Genomic DNA, 18,811 nt, shown 5'->3' with positions numbered 1-18,811 from the left:
GTCAATTAGAGTAGAAAAAATGACTTCAGAACACAACTTAATATCTTGGAAAAATATATGAAAGCAAATATATTCTAACTGGATTTCTTATGGTTAACATAGAAGATGCATTAAAAATGGAATTGTTTTGGTTTAAAATATTGCACGATAGTAGAAAATTGTCATGGCTGTAAGATATTACATGAGAAATATTTTAGAAAGTTTTCTAGAGAAGGACTGATTGGCATTTGAATCAGTAACTCACTCATATCACAGATAGGAACTGGGAAAGAGAGTACTTAAGATAATGCTTTCCCAGCATTATAATCCCAATGGCTCAAGAGGCTGAGACAGGAGGATCACCAGTTCAAAGCCAGCTGTGGCAACTTAGTGAGGCCCTATCTTAAAATAAAAAACAGGCTGGGAATGTACCAGTGGTTAAGCACCCCTGGATTCAATCCCTGGTACCAAAAAAATGAAACAAAACAAAACAAAAAACAATGTTTTTCTGTTTAAGTGAGTGAACATGAATAGAAATGTAATACTATCATAAAAAGTTATCTTTGTGAGATTTGAATTTTAAAGATAACAAATTTTTTTTGCTTCTTTATTTTTAACCTAAGGTTATGATACTGAAAGTACTCCTGTTACTAGTAGTAAATATTTTTAAAATTCCTACTTCATTGTAATCATGATACTGATAAGTACTATTTCCATTTTGAGCCCATGTAACTGGAGATGAATGTAAGGTAAAACCTCAGAGTTATCTAAAAATCAAGAAAAATCAGAGGAATTTAATACTTGTAGTATAACATAAAACATCTGTAATATTGAAAAATTTTAGAAATTCCATTGTGACAATCCATTCATATTAATGTTCTAACTTATATTTAAAATTTAAACTAAAGTTGATAGTCCAGAGAGATTTGAGAAAACAGAGGCAAAAACATTTAGGGGAGCACTGCAGTAAAAAAGGAAAGAGATGAAAAAAGGCCCAGATTAGTGTTATGGCTGTTAGGATGGAAAGAAGAAATGCTCACAGAGACCCATTTTCAAGTTCATATGATAAGACTTAGTGGTTGAATGGGCATAGTTTGAGAAATAGAGTTCAATAATCTCATGTCTGAGAATTATCTTAGGGAGCTGAGTGAAGTGAGGGGAGATTGTTGATACTGGGGATCACAAAACTCAGGAGTAACAAAAGTAAGTGAGGTGGGCAGGTGAGAGTAGTAAGGAGGCGTGAGAACTGGAGAGCGCCGTGTAAGGGCTGTTTCTTAGCATAGGTCCCAGTGTTGCCAAAGCCAAGTTTTTCAAAAGAAGCCAGTACCCTGGATTTAAATAAAAATACTAATTTAAAGATATACACAATCATCTTTAAAACCATTATGTCCTAATAATCATATCTGTGGGTTAATTTGGTTTACCTGCTATGAACTGTGGCTTTATATATGTGAAGATGTTTACTATGGTATTATAAGAATAAAAATTTGGAAATAACCTAAATGTAAAGTAATTTTGGTTAATAGTCTGGTTATTATATAACCATTCAAAAATGCCAGTGAAGACATAGGGAAATGTTTGAAGGATAATGCTAGGTGAATAAAGCAAAACACCAAGTTGTACATATACACTGAATACATCCTTGTAGGAATTTGAATTTAGAGATTGATAAATCAATAAAAATTGGAAGGAATTATTGCTTTAAGTACTAAAAAGTATACATTCATTTCTTTCTTGTAATTTTTCATGTTACTATGATTTTTCTTTAAAAATGGAAAAATAATTTTGGCCAATTTACAAATCTGTAATTCACATGTATGCTTTATTTTAACATCCTCTTAGAGTGTTTAAAGGCCTTAGGCTACATGGAACGTGCTGCTGAAAGCTATGGCAAAGTGGTTGATCTGGCCCCCCTCCATTTGGATGCAAGGATTTCCCTTTCCACCCTTCAGCAACAGCTGGGCCGACCTGAAAAAGCTCTGGAAGCTCTGGAACCAATGTATGATCCTGATACTTTAGCCCAGGATGCAAATGCTGCACAGCAGGTAGACATGTAGCATAGTTTTTTCTTGGTGGATTGTATTTTAGAACTTTCTCCTCAGTTAAGGATGTCTCTATAACTTAGATCCAAAGTTTTATTTTGGGGTATTAAATTTAATGTTTTTTAAAAATTATTGTGAGGCTTACGTGTTAGCCATTTTTATTAGGAGACATTAAATTAGTTTCTAAAATATTAGACATTAATCATTGTGAAAGACCATTAAAGAAAATGTTCTTAAGGTTTGATTTCTAAAATAAAGCTTTCCTATGTAAATAAAACAGTTTACAGCAAAGGAATTTTGTCACACTTATTATCATGTGTTTGTTTATTTAGGAACTGAAGTTATTGCTTCACCGTTCTACTCTATTGTTTTCACAAGGCAAAATGTATGGTTATGTGGATACTTTACTAACCATGCTAGCCATGCTTTTAAAGGTTGGTAATTATCTATTTATATGAGTTTTTAAATGTTTGTTTGGTTGGTTTTTGGTACCACGGATTAAATCTAGGGGCACTTAACCATTGAGCCACACCCCAGTCTTTTTTATATTTTATTTAGAGACAGAGTCTCACTAAGTTGCTTAGTGCCTCACTAAGTTGCTGAGGCTGATTTGGAACTGGTGATCCTCCTGCTTCAGCCTCTTGAGCTGCTGGAATTACAGGCATGTGCCACTGCGCCAAGCTCAAATGTTTGTTATTTGATTTAAACCAATATTGCTACTTTATGATTATTTTACTCTTTTAAACTCAGACATTTTAAAGTGAGAGTCAAATATAGACAAAAGACTTAGAAATTAGTGAATTGAAAGTTCTACCTGACATTATAAACTTGACCATAGAGTACATAAAATAAAACCTTTCCTAGAACTTACTTAGAAAAGTGAGAGCAGTGATGTCAGTTATTGGCCACATAGGCAGTACTTTGTGCCAGAATTCTTTTAGACCTTGATGTCCTTTTGAGTCTGGCTGTTTTTGCAGGGGTATGGCATGCCTACGTGAATGCACTTTCTCTCTATACATGTTATAAAGTTAATATGAATTGCCTTTTCTATCTAAAAAATAAATTTGTTCTACTGTTAGGGTGTTTTTGTTTGGTTGTTTTCATAGTAATTTGACCTCTTTTTCCCTTACTGGTGGAGTTTTCAGTCACATTTGTGGTACTTATGGCTCTTACAGTTTTGTTTTTTTTTGTAAATAAACTATTGACTAATAAAACTAATTACCTTCTTTAATTCAGGTAGCTATGAATAGAGCCCAAGTCTGTCTGATATCTAGTTCCAAATCTGGAGAGAGGCATCTCTACCTTATTAAAGTATCAAGAGACAAAATATCAGACAACAATGACCAAGAGACAGCAAACTGTGATGCAAAAGGTATTTTCTTCATTTGTTTTATTATATAAAACTTGGAGGAACTGACACTGATTCAGGAAATAATATCTGACAGTAATCTAATTAAAAATATATCCTTTTCAAATAAAATGAAATTTCTAATCCAAATTTCTCAAGTATAATAAACTCATTTGATGAGCTAAATGTAAATACTTCAATTTTATTTTATGTATTTATTTTAAAATATTTTTAGTTGTAGATGGACACAGTACCTTTGTTTTCTGTTTATTTAGTTTTTTATGTGATGCTGCGGATGGAACCCAGTGAGTGCTAGGCAAGGACTCTTATCACTGAACCACACCCCCAGCCCAATACTTCAATTTTAAAAAAATTAAAAGGAAAAACATTTGCTTATAACTTTCTTTTGAAAAGTAAGTTTTAATTTTGACTCTTTTTTTTTGGTACTTATGATTGAACCCAGAGATGCTTTACCACTGAGCCATATTCCTAGTCCCCTTTTTCTTTGGAGGGTGCTGGAGATTGAACTCAGGAGCACTCAACCACTGAGTGTCACATATCCCCAGCCCTATTTTGTATTTTATTTGGAGACAGGGTCTCACTGAGTTGCTTAGCGCCTCGCTTGCCGAGGCTGACCTTGAACTTGTGATCATCCTGCCTCAGCCTCTGGGGCTGTTAGGATTATAGGCATGTACCACTACATCTGGCTAATTTTGACTTTTAAGAAGAAAGTAAATTTGAAGATTTGGTGACAATACTAATTATTTGTCCAGTCACTTTAGTTACATACATTCCATTCCCTGTTTGTTTTGATGAATGTAGTAATATTAATAGAAACTCTTTGAAAATAAGTTGCTGTGCCCTACTCTCAAGTCCTAGGACTTTAAAAGGCATCTATTTTTACTTGGAAAAGCATCAAGTATGTTTCAGATGAGGTTATTACTCAGAGAACTTTGAAAATTACTTAGGCTTTAAACTAGAGATATAAGTCAGACAGACTCTGACTTCATTGTTAATTAATTCAACCAACATTTATTAAATCACTATGGCATTATTAGAATCAGAAGAAAGGCAGGAGGACTTAGCTGTTATATGTAGTTTGTGCCAGGCCAGCTCAGACACTGGTAAGGACGCAGAGTCAAAAAGACCCCAAACTCTAGGAGTTGGGTGGAAGCAGGCTTGTGGCAAGCAACCTGCAAACTCGTTTATTGCGGGAACAGCTATATATTTTATAGGCTTCTTGCCCAATTACAATGTGCCACGGGGAATCAGACCACCAGACTCCTACATGGGTTCCCCTGGTAACACTGAGTCAACCTGGGGCAGTTGTTTACTTTCCTAGTTAGGAGAAGCAGAATGCTCCTCCCTGCAAGTTTTCCTTACACACTTGAGACATTCACTGCTCCCAGCCAAGAACTAGGATTTCCCACATTTCCCCAATTTTTATTAATTTCGACAAGGGATTCCTTCAGGAGGACTTGATTGACCTGAACCCTTGTGACTCTTTTGTTGAAAATGGACCACACACATTTAAGAGCTGCAAGTACTATAAGGAAGAGTATGCAGGCTAATCCTAACATTCCAGTAGGATTTAGCATATTAAGCAGGTTCTATTTAAAGGTAATAACACAGACCTCTCCCAGGAGGGAGAAGGGGGCCACGGCTGATGTTCTAAAGTCCCAAGAAGTGAGCGCACCCTACATCCTTTATCGGTTAAGGTCTCTTTTGTTCTCCAGTTCTTTCCCCCCATTATCTCTCTTTCCTGCCTATGTGACTAAACCTGGTTTTGCAGGTAAGATGCATAAAGTGAGAAGTGGATGGGCATATAAAAAGGATGGCTGTTCCCGCAGTAAATGAGTTTGCAGGCTGCTCACCACAAGCCTGCTTCCACCCAGCTCCCAGAGTCTGGGGTCTTGACTCTGTGTCCTTACCAGTGTCTGAGCTAGCCTGGCACAAACTACAGTTATAATTTAGCTATAAATTCCTGAGAGCCCTGCCAACTCTCCAGTTCATTTATTATGGGCTTATCCCAACATATTCTACCACTAAAGTATATATTTTGACATGTTTCCTAAAGTTTTATTTTTCTCTCTATATGATCCTGCTTGTTTCAGTGGATTCCTCATTTCAGATCTGTTGTTGGTTTTTCTTAGGTTCATAAGGTTTTGTTGGTTAGATTTGTTAATTTCATCGTGGTGGGGATCACTGGTGTCCCAGGTGGATGAGCTAAAGCCTTTTGGTGTTACATGCAACTTCAGTATTTTCACTTAACGTTTTCTCACAGAAATTTTCTCATGTTGCTCTCTTGTCTTAACTGTATTTTAGGAATATTGTCTTAACTGTATTTTCTATAGAAGTTCTATAATCATTTCCTTATTATTTTTGGTATATGATTACTTCTGCTAAATTTTTGTAAATAATATAGTAAGCATCTTTGTATATATAGATTTATCCATATTTTGATAATTTAGGATAGATTCCCACAAGGAGACTTAGTGGATCAAAGACAGGAAAATATTTTTAGTAACTTTTAAGGTTATAAAAGGGAAGCTTATCACAGAGAAAGAAGGATAAGAAGGTTGTTAAAAGAAAAATTTCACAACAGAGAAAACAAAACTGATTAGAAGATCAAGAACACTTTAATCTGAAATATAAATTGGAAATCATTAGCTGAGAAAATGGCATTGGGATGCTTTGTATGTGCAGAATCCTCTATCTGATCACATCATGGAAAGGACATTTGTTCTGCTCTGGAGCAGCATATATCCTAGCTGGTACCAAGAAATGCAAATGGGGTTAGTTGGACTTTGTAGAGAACAAGTCAGAATGAGAATTAACAATTGCATATTGTTAAACAGGCAGAGAAAAAGGGGATAGCATTGAAGGAGTGTGCACAAGCAACTGCTCCCTTCTCATTTTTGTCAGGAGTGTTATTGTCAAGAATTTAGGCCCATAGGACTATAGTTATTAAGTTTATCTTAAAATCAAGGAAGTGAATTTTTCTGACACTGCTGTTTCTGGAAATACCCTGTCCTAACTGGTTTTCATTGATCTCATTTTAGCAATATTTGCTGTACTCACAAGTGTCTTGCCAAAAGATGACTGGTGGAACCTTCTACTGAAGGCCATATATTCTTTATGTGATCTATGCCGATTTCAAGAGGCTGAGTTACTTGTAGATTCTTCATTGGAATATTATTCATTTTATGACGACAGGCAGAAACGCAAAGAACTAGAATACTTTGGTCTGTCTGCTGCAATTCTGGATAAAAATTTCAGAAAGGCATACAACTATATCAGGTGACTTTCCAATAATTTCATCAAATTCTTTGATAGAGTACACATTTACTTTGATTTAGACTCATAGTCAAGAATTAATAAGCTGTTTTATTTTTAGCTTTTGTTGCTTGCTGATTCAGTTCATTAGTGATTCTCAGAGGCAGCATTTGAGAGGATGGACTCTAGAGCTAAATTTCCTGGGTTCAAATTCCAGCCCTGGCTTTGTGACTTAAGACTAGTTATTTAACCTCTAGTATCTCTCTGTCCTGTTTCTAAAAGGACCTCTTAATACCACTACTTCCCCATAGTATTATGAGGGTCAAATTATGTACAGAGCCTTTTAGCAGTGTCAGGAGCACATTATTATTCATTCAGTGTTTATTGTATTTCAGCTTTACAGCTGGGCAGGAAGAGGAAAAAGTGAAACCATTTGATTCTAGGCTTTTTTTGGTTTAAAAGTTGAAAAGTTTTAAACAAGATGTAGACATACTAATTTAAGCAGTATTTTTTGAGTAAAATCTTTTATTGTATAGGAGGTTTTGCTTAAATAGATTGAAGCACTCTGCTTTTCCTTGTTGGAATGGCACATTTTAGTATTAGAAGGATAGCACTAAAGAGTTTCATTCTTAGAAATCAGGAAATGGACTTTTTTTTTTTTTTTTAACATTATTTCCCCCTCACCTTTCTGCAATAGGATAATGGTAATGGAAAATGTCAATAAACCCCAGCTCTGGAATATTTTCAACCAAGTTACCATGCACTCCCAAGACGTAAGACATCATCGCTTCTGTCTCCGTCTAATGCTGAAAAACCCAGATAATCATGCCCTATGTGTTTTAAATGGACACAATGCATTTGTATCTGGTAGTTTTAAGCATGCACTTGGTAAGCATTTTGGCACATGCTTTGTTAAGCATAGATAGTGTAATGATTAAGGATCAAGTCTCTGGAGCGGAATCACCTGGGCTTAAATAGCAGTTATTCTGTCTTGCTCTGCTCTGTTCCTTTATTTCTAAAATGGAGATAATCATTGGACCTACCCTATAGATTACTGTGAAAATTAAGTGAGTTAATATAAAGTACTTAAAACAGCACCTGGTACGCATATGTAGCTATAACTATTAGCAATAAATGGCAGTATTTGTTATTCTTAAATTTTGGTTTTGAAAGAACTTACTCATTTTAAAGGTTAACAGCTCTCTCTGCTTAGGTTTGTTTGTTTTTAGAATAATTTTCATTAATTATGAATGCTTTGCCACCTTTTTTTTTGCAAAAAAAGAATTTAAGATTTGCTGATAGTCATTGTTCTAGGAGGCAAGTTTTACTAACAAAATTTATTTACATGATGATTACAAATTCTACTTAAACTTAAGGAATTCACTAATTTATCACAAAAGAAATTTCTGTAATAAGGAATCAGAAGCACACAAGAAGAAAAACACTTAACCAAATGTTTAAACTTAAAATTGGCACATCTCTCTTGCTGCCTGAAAGTTAGGGCTGTCAGGTTTATTCAGAATTATCTGAATAAACTGCAATTTTGGCTATTTAAAACTTAAAAAAAAAAAATCATGTTTTTATAATTGTTCAGCCACTAACCTCAAACATCAGCTATTGGAACTTTACTATATAAGCTTTTTTGTTCGTTTAATATTTAGAAAATAGAAAATTGAGATTTTAAAAGTTTTCACAGACAGTAAAAATAGAAAAGTCCAAATGGCAGTCTACTATCTTTCTTACTTAAAAAAAAACAAAACAAAATCAAAAACAAAAACTAAAACCTTGTGTTACCATTCCTCCTGGAATAGAAGCTAGAAGGAGTAGAAGTTTTTAATGTATGTAGGATGAATTTGGCTAAATTATCCTAGCTCATTTGATCATTTTTTGACATAATTATATATATGGAATTCATAAAACCCCAAATTTTTATTAGATACATGAGCTTCTCTTAAGAAAATTATAGTTCTTACATTTAAGAAAACACTGAATCCAAGAAACAAAGCCTTTTTCTTTTTCTTTTCTCACTTCTATGATCTATCACATTTGAATTTATTAGATCAATTAATTTTACAAAAAATTCACCAGAAAGTACATTTACCCATTGCTTTTTAAAATAGATTTAAGATCATAAATAGAATTATGATCACAATTGATTTTTTTAGAAGTGTTATTATACATAGAAATGTCTAGCTGTGCTTAAAAGAAAGTTACTTTTAGTTACTCATATATATTTTCATGATCTAGATGCATTTATGAAGAAACTTCTAATTGTATTGTTACATATTGCTATAAAATTAATATGCATCCATTGATAACTAAGATAGAATGTACACCCTGAATATGTTTAGATCAGTAATGTTTGGCCTTAAAAATGTTTTGAGTGTTAAGGAAATAAGGAACTCTGTTCTTGTCACATCATCTGACACCACTTCTAATTTTCCAGGACAATATGTGCAAGCCTTTCGCAGTTATCCTGATGAACCTCTTTATAGCCTCTGTATAGGCCTAACCTTTATTCACATGGCATCTCAGAAGTATGTGTTAAAGAGACATGCTCTTATTGTGCAGGTAAGGTAATTCATTTGGATTTCTTGTTTTTATGTTACTTGAAAATGGACAAATGCTTTTTTAAAATCCTACTTCAAAAGTAATACCTGCTTGATACACACTGAGACACCCAACACTTGTCTCTATGTTCAGTACTCATGGGACTCAGCATGTAGTTGTACTCCTGGCCAAGACTTAGAGCAAGGTAGTAAGGATACACAACCAGATCACAGGGGAAAAGACACTGGCAAAATCTAGAGGAATTTATATGCAGCCTCCCTTATACTGTGGAGCCCCAACATCTCTACTCTTCTAGGCCCTAAAGATTAACTTAAATTAGTTTTTAAAAATTTAATTATAGGGACTGAAGTCGTGGCTCAGTGATAGAGCGGTTGCCTGGCATGCATGAGGCACCACATTAAATAAACAAACGAATAACTAATATTGTGTCCAACTATAACTAAAAATATTGAAAAATATATATATATATGATTATATAGCCAAGTGTGGTGGTACATGCCTATAATCCCAGCGACTCAGGAGGCTGAGGCAGGAGAGTTGCAAGTTCAAAACCATTCTCAGTGACTCTGTGAGACCCTCTCTCAAAATTAATAAATAAAAAAGGCTGGGGATATGACTCAGTGGTTAAGTACCCCTGGGTTCAATCCTTGGTACCAAAAAAGAAAAAACAAAAAACCCTCATTAAAAATATATATATGTATATGATAATGTATGTTGGATGTACATGATTTCTTACACCATCACCCACAGATGTTATTTTTTAAATTTTCCTTTTGGGGAGGCTGGGGGTATAGCTCAATGGTAGAATGCTTACCTAGCATGTGCAAGGCAAGACCTAGGTTTGATCTCCAGCACCACAAAAAAACAGATTTCCTCCTGGTTCTTATAACAATTCAAAATTGTTTTTGTTTTGCTGTTTACATTTTTTGTAGCTTGTCTCCTCTTATAAGACCATGAACTCCAAGAGATGAGATTTTTTTTTTTTTTTTTTTTTTTTTTTTTTTTGGGGTACTGGAGATCGAACCCAGGGCTTTGTGCTTACAAGGCAAGCACTCTACCAACTGAGCTATCTCCCCAGCCCCGAGATGAGATTTTTACCAACCTTGTTCACTACTGTATCTTCAACACTTTTGTTTTTATAATTTCCTTATTTATTTTTCTTTCATCATGGGGATTGAACCCAGGAGCATTCTACCTCTGAGTTATACCTCTAAACCCTTTTTATTTTATTCTGAAGTAGGGTCTCACTGACTTGCCCAAGCTGACCTCAAACTCAAATTCTTTCTGCCTCAGCGTCCCTCATGTCTGGGATGTATAACCACACCTGGCTTATTTCCTTATTTTATATGTTTGATGTATCTAAAATATGATATAGTATAACATGTACTATGCTCTTATAAGGTAGGACTATTTTTTTCTTCAATATTTGTATTCCCAGTACCTGGCACATAGAGTGGTTTAATACATACTTACCAAATGAGTGACATACTGAATTATCTTTTTCCTTTCTGGTAGGGCTTCTCCTTCCTTAATCGATACCTCAGTTTACGTGGACCTTGCCAGGAATCATTCTACAATTTGGGCCGTGCCCTTCATCAACTGGGTCTGACTCATCTTGCAATTCACTATTACCAGAAGGCCTTGGAGCTCCCTCCACTTATAGTAGAGGTATTGTATAATTTACTTAACTTAAGCAATCACTTCATTTCCTCTGTAGATAAGTGCAGTTAGTTAAGTATTGTGGTCCAGACAGTGAAATTATGACTTCTATATTAACATGTATTTTTCTCTAATTCATTGTATTTGTAATTATGTTCAGCAACAGAAAAATCTGATATTCTAGCCTTATGAACATGTACAATTTGCGATGACCCTTTGATTTGTCCTAAGATAGCCCCTGCACTTTACAGATAGGAGCTGGTAGATATGAAACCTGAGTGTTGAATAATTGCCACTATGCATTTCTAAGTTCAAGTATAATGAACATTTCTTTATAAAGGTAAAAGACTAATATATTAATTAAAATAATTTCTTATTTTAAGACAGGTAAAGTGTTACCAGTATTATGTTGATCTTTATTTATTCTGATATATACTTGAATTCCTGAAGAAGAGTATGAGTGTTTTCATTTTCATTATTAATTTTTAAATTATATATATCAGTATATATAACTTTTTTATTACACTCATTTGACTTTGCTCCTTAAGCCAATGTATACTTTTGTAGTTATGCTTATAAAATATACTTTCATATTGTTTATATGAAAACATGTAAAAGTTATTGCTACCTTAATTTTATACATATGATTTTTAATTGTTGCAGCCATTTTCTCCTGTTGACCTCACAGATTTCTATTGGGGAAGATTAGAAACATCACTCTGATCTATTCCTTTTTTTTAAGTTATTGGTTTTTGACACAAATTATATATATTTATGACCTATCATGTGATGTGTTGATACATATATACACTGTAATGGTCAAATGAGAGTAAGAATATCTCTTTTCAAACATTAATTTCTTGATATCTTTTTCAGATAATTCACTTTTGGCATGTAGAAATACTACTGACTTTTGTGAATTTAACTTTGCTAAAATTTATTTATTCTAAAGGTTTTTTGGTGGAGTCTTTAGAGTATTCTACATTTAGGATCATGTCATCTGCAAACAGTAACAATTTGACTTCCTCCTTCCCAATATGGATGTCTTTAGTTTTTACTCTTGCCTAATTACTCTGGCTTGGACTCCTAGTATGTGTTACATAAAAGTGATAAAAATGGGTATCTTTATCTTGTTCCAGTTCTCAGAAAGCTTTCAGCTCTTTCCTGTTCATTATGATGTTAGCTATAGGCTAAGTTGCCTGGATTGATTTTGAACTTGTGATCCTTCTACCTCACTGAGTAGCTGGTATTATAGGCATGTACTACCATACATACCTCCATTTCACTTTTATACTGCCTATCTCAACATATTAATGTAGTTATTTTAAAAACTATTTTAGTCTTCATACTGAAGCTATAAATGGTTTATGCACTATGTTCACATATTAGAACAATGAGTTTATATAGTTACTCTTATCCATGAATTTTATACTTCCAATTTTTTTTTTTTTTTTTTGTATCTTTCTTTCAGAATGCCCTTTAGGATTTCCTATAGGACAGATCTCATGGTAATAAATTCTAGCTTGTTTGAGAAGGTCTTTATTGCTTTCATTTTTGAAGGATAGCTTTCCTTAGTATAGTGTTCTTGGTTGGCAGTTTTCTCCCTTAAGCACTCTAATCTCTCTTCTTTCTTTCTTGGCCTGTAATGTTTCTGCTAAGTCTGCTGTCAGTCAAATTGGGACACACTTATGTATTGTTTCTTTGAGAATCCTCTCTTTAACTGCTGAGAGCTTGATTATGTTTCAGTGTAGACCTGGTTGAGTTGAATCTGACTGATAATCTTCTTTGACCATCCTGTTTCCTGGGTACTTAGATACCTTGTCTAGGTTTGGGAAGTTTTGGGAAATATTTCCTCCTTGAATAAACTTTCTACACTATTAGCATTTTCAAGTCTCTTTTGAACCACAATAATCCAAATACTTGCTGTCCCAAAGTTTTTCTTAATAAGTTTTCTTAATCTTTTTTTTTTGGGGGGGCGGTGTCTTCTTCTTTTTATCTATTTTGCTATTAATGCTATTTTATGTTTTATTTTTTTCAGTACACTTTTCAGCTCTAGGATTTGCTTTTTATTTTTGGTATCAGGGATTGAATCCAGGGGCACTTAGCCACATCTCCAGCCCTTTTTTTTTTTTCATTTAGAGATAGGGTTTTGCTAAATTGCTGAAGCTGGCTTTGAACTTGAAGTCCTGTCTCAGCCTCCAGAGTTGCTGTGATGACAGGTGTGAGCCACTGTGCCTAGCAGGATTTGTTTTTAAAATGTACTTCAGTCTCTTAAATTTCTCTCACAAAGTACTCAGTTGTTTCTGTGTTTTCCTTAAAATAATAAGTATTTAAAATTTTGAAGGTGTGTACACATTGCTCTTTGGTCAGTTACTGGCATTTTATTTTGTCTGTTAGATGAAATTGTGGTTCCCTGAATGTTCTTGATGCTTGGTGGTGAACAGTGATGACATCTGCGTATTGAATGATTAGGTATTACTAAGTCTTCACAGTTTGACTTTGTATCTGTCCTTCAGGATATAGGCAAGCTTCTTTTCTCTGTGCTTGTGGTCACTACCTGTGTTTCAGCACTAGAGTGCACCCCAAGACAGGAAGGGCCCAGACAACTTGTCCAAAGTTACCATCCTGTGTGATCAGACATCTTGGGATTCTGCTGGGCCTCACTTTGGAAAAGACAGTTCTAGATTCCTAAGTAGTGAGGTGGCATTTATCTTATTCTTCTCCCAAGTGGACAATGATGTCTCTTTCCATGTTGTACTGCCTAAGGTTGAAGATCAGATTGGCGCTGTCATGGCTGGAGATCACAACCAGCCAGAATGCAACTCTGTCCCTGTAGGCCCAGGTCTTAGCCTGGCACTGGGGTAGGTCCGGAGAACCTGTCTGTAAGCACTGGCCTAGCAATGGGAACCATTGGGATCTGCCTGGTGTTGGATTTCACCAACTCAATACTGAGTATCAAGGCAAAGTTCTATGTAGACTTCCCTGTCCTACCTTATCCCTTTCCCCAACAGATGGAATCTTTTTTCACACTCTAAGCCCAAGGTTGGAGGAAAAGCATTAGAGTAATTTGGTCAGCCACAAGGCTCACATGGGAGACCCCATCTGTGGCCTGGGGGACATGAGCCCTGGGGCTCTGCAGGGTACCAAGTCTAAGGAATTAAGGCTCTGGACTTAATTCCATTTCCATAAGTTGGAGGAGTCTCTCTTCTTGTGTTGAGGGAGGGTGACTCAGGCAACTCTTTCATTTCTGCCTTCTCTCAAAGCATCTTTTCTTGTTATGCTAAAACTGCAATTCCTTACCTGTTTTCCTTAACTCTGATGAAGGGAAGATCTCCTGTAAATAGCTGTTCACATTGATGTTTCTGTGGGGAGACAATTGCTGGAGGTTACTGGAGGGTTTGCTGTGCAGTTCATTGCTTTGTTGTTTTTTTTGTTTTTGTTTTTGTTTTTTTGGTGCCAGGGATTGAACTCTGCTTTATTGTTTAAATAGGAAAAAAGATAACACACCTGAGGAAATCAATCAACTTGATAGATATCCTACTTGACCTATTCTTCATATGCCTGTGTTTTTCCCCCCATCTGGTCTTTTATATATATATATTTTTTTTTTTTATTAAGTCATAGCTATAGAATTTTTTAAAAAATCTTAATTGGCTTTTTTTAAATTCTGGAATTAGGCAACATTTTGTTCCACAAGATACAACAAGTATTTTGATGAACCAAGCAGAGGAGATTAGTTTTATAGATAGGGAAAGGCTTGAAAAAAGCAGATTGGTTGTTTTTTTAAATTATTATTCTGTTTCTCTGCACCTCCTTACAAAGAAAGTAACTTTGAAATGACCAGTTACCATCAAGTTACTTCAGGTTTTCTGTGTAAGGATTATAAGGATTAAAACAAAGGGAACTTCATTATCTTGAAGATTAAGACTCAGCAGCTCTCTAATCCCAGTTTATTGCAAGGTCAGATAAACAGCTTAGTTTCAGCTGGGGGACATGGAACTTTAGCACTAATGACTTCGTTTTGATTTTTAGCTCAATGTGTAGGAGCTTAGTCGAAAACATGGGCCTCCCATAAGTTGTATTTAAGAATTATCCCCTTTTGAGATGTTAGTGCTACTCTCAGTTACCATCATTTTGGGGTTCTGGTCTCAACAAATCATGGTGTCCTTGTGATCATGATCTCTTTTTTTTTGTGTGTGTGTGTGTGCTGGGGATCGAACCCAGGGCCTTGTGTTTACAAGGCAAGCACTCTACTGACTGAGCTATCTCCCCAACCCCATGATCTCTTTTTTAAAAGAGTTTTTGTCATTCCAGCCAAAGAGAGATTGTTTTGACATTTATTTAAAACTTTTTTGAGAAAACACAGTGTACCAGAAAACTATTACACTACCAGGACACTAATTCTGAGTTTGGAGTATTTTTCTTGGCCAGAGAAGCCAAATATGGCTCCCATAAACCAGCCAACTAAATCAAATAATTTGAAAAACCAGATCAACAGTGTGTTTTTACCAGGGAGCCCATTCATTAATTTTTGCAACCAAGTGTCTAAAATACATGAAGTATTTATCAGTATGCAACAAGAAGTGCTAGTTCCATCATCAAGCATCCTAGGAATAGGGTAGAGAGTGCTAAAAAGATAACTAGTACAATTTGAACAAAGACTTGCAGTAGGATGCTGCTAGCCCCAGGGGCAGTAGGGCACAAGGTACAAAATTTCTTTGGACCTGTAAAGATATGTTTAACAGACCTCTGAAATTAGAAAACTACTAATTGTTAAATTCTAATTATAGCATTATCCTGCCAAATGAAAGAGGTAGGTCTTGAGCAAGGAAAAATTATGAGTGGTGAGCATCTTAATATGACAATCTTAGATTGGAGAAGCTGCTTACAGTGGTAAGGTAGGAACTTCTTGTTCTGGTGAACCTTGACCCGTATATTAGGCATAAGATTTTTCCTTTCAAATTTACATCAAATCGTCCAGCTTCAGTGTGCAGGGCTTCAGGAACCAAGTAGTTTCTGTTACCAGATATTAGAGAAAACTAGAGTTCAGAATCCAATCCAGTCTAAGGGTGAATCATTAAAAACTCAAACAATGATTGGGCTACAGTCGAATAATAGGCATATTCTATAGCTTTCTCCCTCTAACCACCCCCATTTGTTTACCAAAGATAATCACAGACCAGATTACTTGCAAAATAGGTATAGTCTCTTGATTACTTATGTAAGTATAGCCATAATAACCACATAGTCTCCTTTTAAATTTCTTATTGGAAATTTGACAGGGAGTTTCAGATTGGACTTTTAAAAGCTTCCAGGCTGGAAAACCAAACCAAGGCAGACTTTATTTGTAGTATCTAATATCTTGAGATTCCGGGGCCTACCAGGAAGTGACAGTTTTTGCTCCCTCACTGTAAGCCTTAAAACCAGGCATTCTATGTATATTCTTAAGCATTACATTCTAGTCAAAGCGGATATTTCCAATTGTATCCTATTATAAAAATAGATTTTATTGAAAAAAATATATATGTGTGTGTGTATATATGTGTGTATATATACACACACATATATATAAGCATAGTGCTATATAAGGGTACTCATGAACAGCTTCCAAATTCTGGAGGGATCAAGAAAAAAATGAATGTTTTGATTTTTGTTTATGAAAATGTATTCTACCTAATCTACTCTAAACTGTAGGTAGCTTAAAAAGATGAAACTCATTTCCTTTAATCTGGAAAACCAAACAGAAAAGAATCAACACTTTAAAGAAAAAGAAAAACCCACCTAATAATTCTTCATCAGTTCATTCAGTTTCATGTAATTCTTGTTCTTTTTGATGTTAGCTTATGAATTTTTTAAGTCTAGTTTTTCCATCAGCATTCTGGAATTCTTACTTGGACCAATTGCTTGTTGGTCTTAAAACTACTAGAAACCTACACTCATCATAGTTCTTTTTATCCTTTCTATGAATCTCCTTGAAGACACAAAACTTTAGGATTATAGTAACTTACAAAACGCTCCCAGAACGACATCAGAAAAAAGCAGTTTAACTATGGACAACAAGCTTTAAAATAGCCATGGTTAAAATCTGATGAAAGTTTGTTATTTCTGTGACATATAGTAGTTTAATGTAATAGCAAGAATGACTTCAAATTTCTAGGAATTTTATACAGTCATTTGAACATAAATTAACACTATATCCATACAAATAGAACTCAAAGAAGGTTAAACATTCCTTGTTTGAAAAGACGTCCCATATAATTTAACAAGTTGAAATAAGTTAAATATGTCCCTTTTGGACTTTTAGGGGCCCTTCAAGGTAAAAAAATATTAAAAGCTTAAAACACTCAAATAGGATCATAGATCATTGTGAAATAAAACCAAAGTGACAAAAGATTTCCAAAGGTATAGGAAATTATAGAATTTTTGTTTTCAACTCTAGCTTTGTATCAGTATACTTTTTATATCAATGCTTTTTATTTAGAAAATAATACAAATAATTGTTTAATCTTAGCCAACTTGACCAGTCATAAATTGTTTTGTTTCTACAAGAGCCATCTTCACAGGCCTTCTGTGAAGGTCTGCCCCACACTTTACTTCCCTCTCAGTGTGGAACAACCAGAGAAAAATACCCTCAACAAAAACATCCTCATATTCCATAACCACCTCTATAAAACAGGCTTGGTTTTCCTCACAGAATTGTTTACCTTTCTTATGGTTAGATACCACATATTAGAAAAAAAAATTAGTTAGAATTTTAATTCTTAGTAATTTTGAACCAGCAATCGGTAGACTAATATCTTATAATTTTTAGCAATATGAGAACAAGTTTTTAAAATGTGGAACAATATATATTTACTAACAGTATAACAAATATATTTAGATTCTTTATGCCCTATAAAACAAGATATTTAAGTATGTACACCTTAAATTTATGCTTAAAAATTGATGTTTTAAATGTTCAACATCCCTAGTAATAAGGGAAATGCAAATCAAAACTACCCTAAGATTTCATCTCACCCCAATTAGAATGGCGATTATCAAGAATACAAGCAACAATAGGTGTTGGCGAGGATGTGGTGAAAAAGGAACACTCATACATTGCTGGTGGGGTTGCAAATTAGTGCAGCCACTCTGGAAAGCAGTGTGGAGATTCCTCAGAAAGCTTGGAATGGAAACACCATTTGACCCAGCTATCCCACTCCTTGGCCTATACCCAAAGGACTTAAAATCAGCATACTACAGAGATACAGCCACATCAATGTTCATTGCTGCTCAATTCACCATAGCCAGATTGTGGAACCAACCTAGATGCCCTTCAGTTGATGAATGGATAAAGAAACTGTGGCATATACATACAATGGAATATTACTCCGCAATGAAGAATGATAAAATTATGGCATTTGTAGGCAAATGGTCGAAATTGGAGAATATCATGCTAAGTGAGATAAGCCAATCTCAAAAAACTAAAGGACGAATGATCTCGCTGATAAGCGGATGAGGACATATAATGGGGGGTGGGAGGGGCTAGCATTAGGTTTAGGGTTAGGTTTAGAGTTAGGCTAACGAGAGCGGTAAGAATGAAGGAAAGAAGGACTGTATAGAGGGAAAAGAGGGGTGGGAGGGGTGGGGGGGAGGGGAAAAATAAAATAAACATCATTACCCTATGTAAACGTAAAAAAAAAAAAATAAAAAAAATAAAATACAAATGTACACAAAAAAAAAAAAAAATTGATGTTTTACTATTTTAACTTATTTGGAAATGACCTGGACATTTATATAAAACTTAAAAGAGCACAACCTTAAGATTTGAAGTTACTAAAAAAGATTGTTCATTTATAAATTTTTATCCAATTTATTTACATTCACCTGCGTTACTCCTTAAAAATGTTTGAATTGCTCGTGGAAATTCTGTGAGGCATTGAACAAATTATAACTT

General features: G+C 34.7%; 1 protein-coding gene across 1 annotated transcript in view; it reads left to right on the top strand.

The window, feature by feature from the left end:
• The window catches only part of Gtf3c3 (general transcription factor IIIC subunit 3), a 40,190-nt gene that overhangs the window by 19,371 nt on the left and 2,008 nt on the right, over window positions 1-18,811 (top strand). Inside the window, exons 11-17 of the mRNA XM_047545181.1 lie at window positions 1,822-2,024; window positions 2,354-2,455; window positions 3,258-3,393; window positions 6,432-6,669; window positions 7,343-7,533; window positions 9,092-9,216; window positions 10,732-10,884. Of these exons, the coding sequence (XP_047401137.1) occupies window positions 1,822-2,024; window positions 2,354-2,455; window positions 3,258-3,393; window positions 6,432-6,669; window positions 7,343-7,533; window positions 9,092-9,216; window positions 10,732-10,884 (1,148 nt within the window). The remainder of the gene's footprint in view (window positions 1-1,821; window positions 2,025-2,353; window positions 2,456-3,257; window positions 3,394-6,431; window positions 6,670-7,342; window positions 7,534-9,091; window positions 9,217-10,731; window positions 10,885-18,811) is intronic.

This window comes from Sciurus carolinensis, chromosome 3, assembly GCF_902686445.1.
Source record: "Sciurus carolinensis chromosome 3, mSciCar1.2, whole genome shotgun sequence".
NCBI lineage: Eukaryota > Metazoa > Chordata > Mammalia > Rodentia > Sciuridae > Sciurus > Sciurus carolinensis.
This window is presented reverse-complemented; position numbering and strand designations above follow the sequence as displayed.